Below are 9,728 nucleotides of genomic sequence, written 5' to 3'. Positions count from 1 at the left end.
GGAACGTGAGGAACATGGGCGTGTGGAAGGTGTGGAACGTGAGGAACATGGGCGTGTGGAAGGTGTGGAACGTGAAGAACATGGGCGTGTGGACCATGGAGTGAGGAACATGGGTGTGTGGAACCTGAGCGTGTGGAACGTGTGGAACCTGAGTGTGTGGAGTGTGTGGAACGTGAGCGTGTGGAACGTGAGCGTGTGGAACGTGTGGAACCTGAGTGTGTGGAGTGTGTGGAACGTGAGCGTGTGGAATGTGAGCGTGTGGAACGTGTGGAACCTGAGTGTGTGGAGTGTGTGGAACGTGAGCGTGTGGAACGTGAGCGTGTGGAACCTGAGCGTGTGGAACGTGTGGAACCTGAGTGTGTGGAGCGTGTGGAACGTGAGCGTGTGGAATGTGAGCGTGTGGAACGTGTGGAACCTGAGTGTGTGGAGCGTGTGGAACGTGAGCGCTTGGAGTGTGTGGAACGTGAGCGTGTGGAACGTGAGCGTGTGGAATGTGAGCGTGTGGAACCTGAGCGTGTGGAACGTGTGGAACCTGAGCGTGTGGAGCATGTGGAACGTGAACGCTTGGAGTGTGTGGAGCGTGTGGAACGTGAGCGTGTGGAATGTGAGCGTGTGGAACGTGTGGAACCTGAGTGTGTGGAGCGCGTGGAACGTGAGCGTGTGGAACCTGAGCGTGTGGAACCTGAGTGTGTGGAACGTGTGGAACGTGAGCGTGTGGAATGTGAGCGTGTGGAACGTGTGGAACCTGAGTGTGTGGAGCGCGTGGAACGTGAGCGCTTGGAGTGTGTGGAACGTGAGCGTGTGGAACGTGTGGAACCTGAGCGTGTGGAGCGTGTGGAACGTGAGCGCTTGGAGTGTGTGGAACGTGAGCGTGTGGAACGTGTGGAACCTGAGTGTGTGGAGCGCGTGGAACGTGAGCGCTTGGAGTGTGTGGAACGTGAGCGTGTGGAACGTGAGCGTGTGGAACGTGTGGAACCTGAGCGTGTGGAGCGTGTGGAACGTGAGCGCTTGGAGTGTGTGGAACGTGAGCGTGTGGAACGTGAGCGTGTGGAACGTGTGGAACCTGAGTGTGTGGAGCGCGTGGAACGTGAGCGTGTGGAACGTGAGCGTGTGGAACCTGAGCGTGTGGAACGTGTGGAACGTGAGCGTGTGGAATGTGAGCGTGTGGAACGTGTGGAACCTGAGTGTGTGGAGCGCGTGGAACGTGAGCGCTTGGAGTGTGTGGAACGTGAGCGTGTGGAACGTGAGCGTGTGGAACGTGTGGAACCTGAGCGTGTGGAGCGTGTGGAACGTGAGCGCTTGGAGTGTGTGGAACGTGAGCGTGTGGAACGTGTGGAACCTGAGCGTGTGGAGCGTGTGGAACGTGAGCGCTTGGAGTGTGTGGAACGTGAGCGTGTGGAATGTGAGCGTGTGGAATGTGAGCGTGTGGAATGTGTGGAACCTGAGTGTGTGGAACGCGTGGAACGTGAGCGCTTGGAGTGTGTGGAACGTGAGCGTGTGGAACGTGTGGAACCTGAGTATGTGGAGTGTGTGGAACGTGAGCGCTTGGAGTGTGTGGAACGTGAGCGTGTGGAATGTGAGCGTGTGGAACGTGTGGAACCTGAGTGTGTGGAGTGTGTGGAATGTGAGCGCTTGGAGTGTGTGGAACGTGAGCGTGTGGAACGTGAGCGTGTGGAACGTGTGGAACCTGAGCGTGTGGAGCGTGTGGAACGTGAGCGCTTGGAGTGTGTGGAACGTGAGCGTGTGGAACGTGTGGAACCTGAGCGTGTGGAGCGTGTGGAACGTGAGCGCTTGGAGTGTGTGGAACGTGAGCGTGTGGAACGTGAGCGTGTGGAACGTGGAGCGTCTCAGTGCTTTGACCCTCACGGTGATCTGGCTGAGGACGTTTGCTCGAGCCGCAGTCAGGATGCTCCTCTCGTCCAGGCTCTGCAGTTTGGGTCGTGGCTTCGGGACGGGCTCGAGAGCCAAAACCTGCTGGTCCAGGGCCTGCTCGTGGTTAGACACCGGTGTGACCCCATCAGGGGCAACAGGGGCTTTGGGAGGACCTGGGGTGCACGCGCAGGAGAACCGGGATCTCTCCTAAACATGGAGTTAATCCTTTTTAATGAGGTTTTATTAAACACGTAATACTCCACACTACACCGTGTTAATGACCTTAATTACTCAGTGTCCAAACCAGCAGGGGTTTCATTCTGTGAGTGCGGAGTCCTCGTGCCTACTGACGCCTGCCTTCAGGGAACTTTAGGAAACGGTGAGTGTGTGTGTGTGTGTGTGTGTGTGTGTGTGAGAGAGAGTGTGTGTGTGTGTGCGAGTGCATCACCTGTGTGATATACTCAAAGTCGATGAGATACTCGGGCAGAACCAGCTCGCGGTCGAACACGTACCACAGAGACTGTCTCTGACTGCAGTCACAGCATCCCTGCAGCTCAGAAGAACACACTTCTCCTCAAACACACACACACACACACACACACACACACACACACACTTTAACATTCTTTAACACATGACAAAAACCTTTACATTTAAACGGTTTTAAATTAAAGACTATTAATATTTAAATCACTTATCAAAAGCTCATTCAGAAATAACATACAAGAATTTCTCACACAGCTATACACTGGATATGTCTCTCTCTCTCAGACACACACACACACACACACACACACCTGTGTTGCCCTGCTTGGTGGTGTGTTGCTTAGCGCTTGCTTTGCAGTACACTGAGTGAGCTTTGGGATAAAACTTTGCGTCCACCGGCACTTCGGCTCTCAGCGGAACACTGTGACCCAGGAATGCTTTAGAGATGATCACCTGACCTGATACACACACACACACACACACACAGAGCAATTAGAAATGTTCCACAGCACTGTGTTTCAACAGAATAACTCTTCATCCGTCTCGTACACGGTCCAGACAGACACGTGTACACGATGTTAATTATATACAACTACACTACGTACACAACATTTCTAACATTTAATACAATAATTAAAAAGCACAGCCGAGATCGATCCGTGTCTCTAGGTTTGATCCGATGCTCTGAGATCTTGAAGAAGAACCCTTACACGTTTCTTCATGACACGCCTCTTCAAGCACTTCGGGGGTTCAAAGGGTTCTGCTGGAGCAGAGAACCGTGAACTGTGTGGTGCACAGGGACTAAAGTAACAATCATGTGTAAGGGACATAGCTGTGAGAACCCCGTCTGTAGAAACACACTGCTCTAGAAACAAAAAACCTCTTCTACACAGATTTAAATACGTCTTGTACTGAAGCTGTTGATTAAATCCAGTTTCTTTAAACAGATGAAGATAAATCTGCTATGAATCATAAACTGAATGACAAAAATACTGTAGATTGAAAAACTGTGTAAAAATGTTGCTCTCGATAAAGATGACTGCTGAACTGTTCTAGATCCGTCGTTCTCCACGTGGGCTCGGTGGAACGCGGTGCCAGGGGACCTGAGATTTCTTTATTTTTCATTTTGTTACAGTGGCTTGTACTCTGGATGATAAGAACCTCTTGCCAAACGATGAAGAACCGGCGCAGCCTGAGAACCACGGTTCCACATAAATGCACGTGGAGAACCGCTGCTCTAGATAAATAACTGAGCTCAGAAACACTAAATAACAGCAGGTAACAGAATACAGACGTGAGAACAACCGTTCTAGATAATCAGATCCAGACCCTGTGTGAAGGGCAGAGGGTTCTCTGTGCTTCCGGTTCCGCGGCTGGTGGCTTTTCTCTGAACACATCTTATACGAGGCTCCTCACACGCGCTTACACTGTTAGACAGAGGCACAGCACAGTCTCTACCCATGGCCTGAAGACAGACAGAGATACACACACACACACACACACACACACACACACACACAGAGTAAACAACATGCTAATAATTACACAATACTACTATCCTGATTATCCCTAGAGATCATCGTCTAGAGATTATTCTAGAACGTATTCTAGAATCCATCAGTTTAGGCTAATCTCTAGAGCTTTCTAGAATAATATAAGAATAATTCTATATTATTCCAGATTTTGTTAGAGAGATTATTCTAGATTTTACTGGAGAGATTATTCTGGAGAGATTATTCTGGCGAGATTATTCTGGATTATTCTGGAGAATTTATACTGGAGAGATTATTCTGGAGAGATTATTCTGGATTAATCTGGAGAGATTATTCTGGGAATTATTCTGGAGAGATTATTCTGGGAATTATTCTGGAGAGATTATTCTGGAGAGATTAATCTGGATTATTCTGGAGAGATTATTCTGGAGAGATTATTCTGGAGAGATTATTCTGGATTATTCTGGAGAGATTATTCTGGAGAGATTATTCTGGAGAGATTATTCTGGATAGATTAACCTGGATTATTCTGGAGAATTTATTCTGGAGCGATTATTCTGGAGAGATTATTCTGGATTAATCTGGAGTGATTATTCTGGAGAGATTATTCTGGAGAGATTATTCTGGAGAGATTATTCTGGAGAGATTATTCTGGAGAGATTATTCTGGAGTGATTATTCTGGAGAGATTATTCTGGAGAGATTATTCTGGAGAGATTATTCTGGAGTGATTATTCCGGAGAGATGTAACATCTAGAGATGTTCTGATTCTAGCGCTGATCTAGAGCTCCACATTAGACGGTTAGCACTGTTCTAGAAACGGTTCTAGAGTTTGTTCTAGAGCTGAATGTATCAACATGGCGGAGATGAAACTCTAGAAGTAAATGGGGGAATGAGATTTCCACACAGTACCTTACAGCTGTCAGCTGATTTAAAGCCGTTCTCCAGAATGTTCAGGATTTCGTTGTTTCGTTGGATTTCCTCAGGATCAAACACATAAAACAGATACTCCAGATGGCGTCTGTAGTTTCTGATGTGCGCGCACGTACACACACACACACACACACACACACACACACACACACATATTCGAACAGGTAAAATAAACGTACACAAGTCCTCTTTCCTCCAGACGATCCTCACAGAGAGGTTAGAGATCCAGAGGTTTTTAGTTCTTGCGTTTTCTGGTTGTCTAATCCGTCTAGTTTCTAGTTCTGGGTTCTAATTTGATCATTCTTATACTCGGTTATGTAAATCATTCGAATGAAATGAGGTCAAACGCTTCTGTCACACAGAAATGAGGAGGAAAAAGTCTCTTCGCAAATATCCATTTAGTGTAAATACACCGCACATTAATATATCATTAACATGAACGTACCACCAGTTATTCAGGATGTATTACACATGATCTGGTAATGAAGAGATGTAAATAAATAAATGACTCATATACACTTTATGACCATGGCAGACTAACTACAGAAGCCACGTCGACCTGTTATGGGGGTTTTTTGGTCTCCGTTACTCAGGACCTCGTTACTCACTGTGAGAGGTGCGAGGACTCGTTATTCGCCTGCATGGCGTGCAGTTTGTCCTCGAAGCGCAGACGCAGGATGCGGTTATGCACGCGCACGATTCTGTTGATCTTGATGCCGGTGATGTTGTACGCTTTGTAGTCCCAAACGCAGAACCGAGAGAGCAGCAGGTCGTAGCACGGCTTAAACCTGAGAGACACACACGTCGGAAATGGACCTGAGCATCAGGTGGATCGCTGTCAGGACTCGGGATTCGGGATGGAGAATACGTTACACTAGGGTCTGATACTGTACTCATTTATTCATGTAAAACAGTCTGATACCAAACTTCAGATACTACACGTGACACCACGTGACAAGTCGAGCGTACGTCATCGTACTAATGAACAGACGACACTCAATACATCCACTTAAAAACACCAAAATCATTATAAACTACAGTGCGAGATGGATTCAAACAGCTTCTTCATCACGGAGGGGTGTGTGTGTGTGGGTGTGTGTGTGTGTGTGTGTACCAGGCATGGCTGGTGGTTCCTTCCTCAAAGCGAATGTTTCCCACTGTCTCCAGTTCCATCACCAGGAAGTGAATCGACATGTCCTTCCTGTCTGACGCCATGGCAACATCCTGCTGGAAATGTACCTCCACCCTGAGAAACACACACCTCACCTGAGACTACACTTCACAGACAATAGGTACATATTTTTTGGTACACAATCACACACACACACACACCCACACTCACTCGTCTAATCTCTGTTCCCAGATCTTAATCCGTTCCCTGATGGCCTCCAGTTTCGTCTCCAGGCTCTTATTATATTCAGAAAGGTCAGAGGTCATGGAATCACCTGGCCCCTCTGATGTCACTTCCTGTCGCAAACCTGCCAACTTCCTGCCTGCAGCCTTGGACTCACACTCCAGCTGGAGAAAGATTTGATTGGTTAGCATAGGATGTGTTGTAGTGTGTGTGTGTGTGTGTGTGTGTGTGTGTGTGTGTGTGTGTGTGTGTATGTATGTGTGTGTGTGTGCGCGCACACTCACGTGTTTGAGTGTGTAGCTGAGTGTGTATATTCTGTCCTCAGGCAGCTGCTGAAGCTTCTTCTTCTGTTGCTGCAGTGTGTGTTTTGTCTCGTCGAGCTGTCTCTGAACACAGCGCACACGCATGTGATAGTACATCCTCTTCTTCATCACCGTGGACTAACACACACACACACACACACACACACACACACACACACACACACACACACACAGGTACTTTCAATAAAACATCATTATTTCAAACCATTACATAGAGGACACATCATCTTTATAATGAGTCACACACACACACTCACACACACACACACACACACACACACACACACACACCTCCGCAGCGTCCTTGATGGTTTTTGAGGACACGTTGTACGAGTCGAGTGTGTGTAGCGTTGGGATGTGGTACAACACGTGTGTGAAGTAATTACACAACACACACACGGGGTTCGGACTCGACTGTGGATCGTTCAGCCCGAGTTCTCTCAGCTCAGTCAGACACGCCAGCTGGGTCAGCTCCTAACACACACACACACACACACACACACACACACACACACACACACACACACACACCTCAGCTCATCTCGAATACCTTTATGTTACCACCTTACCATAAAATATCATTTTATTTTATTTAACTTCATTAATCCAGAGACTTGACACTTTTTCCTTCTGGCTTCATAACGACAAAAGTTTGTACACCCCTGTAAAGAAAAAGAGCATAATCTCAGACCTTAAAAGAGCTGATCTTGTTTCCTGACAGATTGAGACTTTGGAGATGCCTGTTTTGCTCCAGACTTTTTCCTGAGAAACATAAAAACACACGACGGACTCGTTTTTAATTAATAGCATCATTATTACTTAAAAGCTGGGACGGGGAGGGGGGGGGTAGTGGTGGGCGGGGCACGGTGTTACGCGTAATATGTTAAATCTGGGCGTCCCGGCTATCGTATTACTACAGCGTCCACGCTTCTGCGGCAAAGAAATGATTTTAACACGTATATTAGGCAGTGTATTGTTTGGTAAATATGTTTATATCCTATTTCTGTGCGGGGAAAGAACGAGGCGGCAAACAAAAGAAAAATCCGTTAACAAGGACAGGAAATGATGACCATATAAGGAAACAAAAAACTTGAGGATGCGAACACGATTATTATTATTATTATTATTATTATTATAGTTTTAATATTCACACGCTCACCTATAGTTGTAATGAGATTATCAGCTAGGTTGAGTTCCATCAGGTTCTCCAGTGTGCTCAAGCCCTGTTCCACACACACACACACACACACACACACAGACAGAGTGTTTTACATAAATCCCAACAGACATAGATATATAAACATCGTTCTCATCCAGCCTGTTTGCTGGCGACACAGAAGGTCTCGTCTCCTCTCATCTGTGATCACCTTGATCTCGGCGATGAGGTTGTTGTTGAGCCAGAGGACGCTCAGGTTTGTCAGGGACTCCAGTTCACTCATCTCACTGATCTTATTATCATAGAGGAAGAGTTTCTGCAGCTGCACACACTCCTGCAGACCCGAGATCTCCTAAAATACATAATGTACAGTATATAACAGTGTGTTAGTGCGAGTGCACGCGGTCCTGCTGAATTCTGGATCGTGATTGGTCAGAAGGTGCTGATTAGTTTTCTGTAACAGCAGCTCCGACAGTAGCACAGGTCTAATACGTTATCGTTTCTATAGTAACAGCTGTGATTGTTCATCTGTGTGGAGATGTTTGTTTAACGTTTACGGAAGGAGTCTCCAGTGCCAGCGCTTCGTAACAGTCTGAGGTGAAGCTGTAAATGTACATTTTCCGACATCTTCAGGACAGAGTCGTCAGCAGGAATTCTCCTACAGTGAGGTGCGCTACAGGGGAATAACTCACAGTGAGCTGACACTCTGCCACCCACAGCTCCCGGAGCAGCGGGCAGTCCTCCAGGCCCTGGATTTCGCGGACGTTCTGCCCCACGATGGTGAGTGTGACCAGCCGGGGGAACAGAGAGAGGCCCACCATGCGGGGAAACCCCGAGAAGAACACCTCGAGAGCCTCTACCCCACTCCCGTCCTCACAGATCTTCTCATAGGACAAGCCGTTACACACACACTGAGGTGAGGAGAGCGAATCGTCGTCATTAGAAGCGTTATTCACAGAAATAACATCCAGAGAAATATGAAAAATACAAAATAAATAAATCACATTTCTGCTGTACATATGGAAACTCTGAACACTTTATCTGACCTCGTTCCTCTCAACTCAAATCAATTTCTTCTTCTTCTTCTTATTATTATTATTATTATTAATGATAATTTATTTGATTTATATTAAGTGATTTATTTTATTTTAATAGTTTGTTTAAAAATGCTTATCCATTATTATTATTATTATTATTATTATTATTATTATATTCACAGATTTGCACATTTTATATGCTTTTAAATATAAATAAAACCTATACTATAATCTTTCATGCTGTTAGTTAATAAGGGACAACAAACCATCATCACTGAAGAATATTACAAAATTCTGAAAATTCGCAATTTCATTTTACTTGGTGACAAGCTTTAATATAATAATAATAATAATAATAATAATAATAATAATAATAATAAATAAATAAATAAATAAATAAAATGATTAATTAATAAATAAATTTTATAAAGTAACAAACCCTAGAATGTCAACTCTTAGCTCTTACCAGCTCTTTGATAATTTCGTCATCATTCAGTCCCACTTTTTTACTTTGAGTCATTTCCTTTAACACCGTCTTTACAAAAACAAACACTTTATCCTAATTTATCAGAAACTCCATCTAGCCGAATAGCTAGGCTAGGCTAAGCTAAGCTAGTTAATGCAAATTCCTTCACACGAGTCAATTAGCAGTGTCTCATTAGCTAACCGCTCCAAGTTCAGTCTCTAACCGCAGGTGTTTATTAAAGTCACGCTTTTCCGCCTGGATAAGGGACATAGTCGGCAGAAAATAGAAATATTTCCCTTCTCGTTTGACTAAAAACGCATTTCTCAGCTTCCACACCGGAGATTCTACCTCCGTGGAATGTTTACTTCAACCGGTTGCTAAGCGCGACTGAGGCTCGGTTGCTAAGGCGCCATTTTGGAATTAGGCGTCATATTGGAATTGTGGTAGTAATCTCTCACTCGGCCAGCAGAAGGCGCTGATATCATTTTATTACTTTCACTCGCTTTTTTAAACATCTTACTTTTACGGTATTAATAATATTGTGGTTTTTTTATTTATTAATTTATCTTTGTATCGCCGTGTTATGCTCCACATGATAACAAGGTTCAC

At 45.5% G+C, this 9,728-nt stretch overlaps 1 protein-coding gene across 5 annotated transcripts in view; it reads right to left on the bottom strand.

The window, feature by feature from the left end:
• lrrc9 (leucine rich repeat containing 9) overlaps positions 1 to 9,519 on the bottom strand; it is a 23,376-nt gene extending 13,857 nt beyond the window's left edge. The window contains exons 1-15 of one of the 5 annotated variants that reach the window (XM_053620199.1): positions 9,120 to 9,519; positions 8,309 to 8,527; positions 7,828 to 7,968; positions 7,620 to 7,683; positions 7,152 to 7,222; positions 6,752 to 6,934; positions 6,422 to 6,577; positions 6,126 to 6,301; positions 5,898 to 6,029; positions 5,392 to 5,571; positions 4,763 to 4,880; positions 3,688 to 3,823; positions 2,670 to 2,816; positions 2,321 to 2,445; positions 1,867 to 2,079 (exon numbers count right to left, since the gene is read on the bottom strand). In XM_053620199.1, coding sequence (XP_053476174.1) covers positions 1,867 to 2,079; positions 2,321 to 2,445; positions 2,670 to 2,816; positions 3,688 to 3,823; positions 4,763 to 4,880; positions 5,392 to 5,571; positions 5,898 to 6,029; positions 6,126 to 6,301; positions 6,422 to 6,577; positions 6,752 to 6,934; positions 7,152 to 7,222; positions 7,620 to 7,683; positions 7,828 to 7,968; positions 8,309 to 8,527; positions 9,120 to 9,173 — 2,115 coding nt within the window. In that variant the 5' untranslated portion in view covers positions 9,174 to 9,519. The remainder of the gene's footprint in view (positions 1 to 1,866; positions 2,080 to 2,320; positions 2,446 to 2,669; positions 2,817 to 3,687; positions 3,824 to 4,762; positions 4,881 to 5,391; positions 5,572 to 5,897; positions 6,030 to 6,125; positions 6,302 to 6,421; positions 6,578 to 6,751; positions 6,935 to 7,151; positions 7,223 to 7,619; positions 7,684 to 7,827; positions 7,969 to 8,308; positions 8,528 to 9,119) is intronic. The other 4 variants (XM_053620194.1, XM_053620198.1, XM_053620197.1 and 1 more) reach the window with 4 other exon arrangements.
• Between the last annotated feature and the right edge of the window lie 209 nt (positions 9,520 to 9,728).

This window comes from Ictalurus furcatus, chromosome 3, assembly GCF_023375685.1.
Source record: "Ictalurus furcatus strain D&B chromosome 3, Billie_1.0, whole genome shotgun sequence".
In the NCBI taxonomy this organism is placed as follows: Eukaryota; Metazoa; Chordata; class Actinopteri; order Siluriformes; family Ictaluridae; genus Ictalurus; species Ictalurus furcatus.
This window is presented reverse-complemented; position numbering and strand designations above follow the sequence as displayed.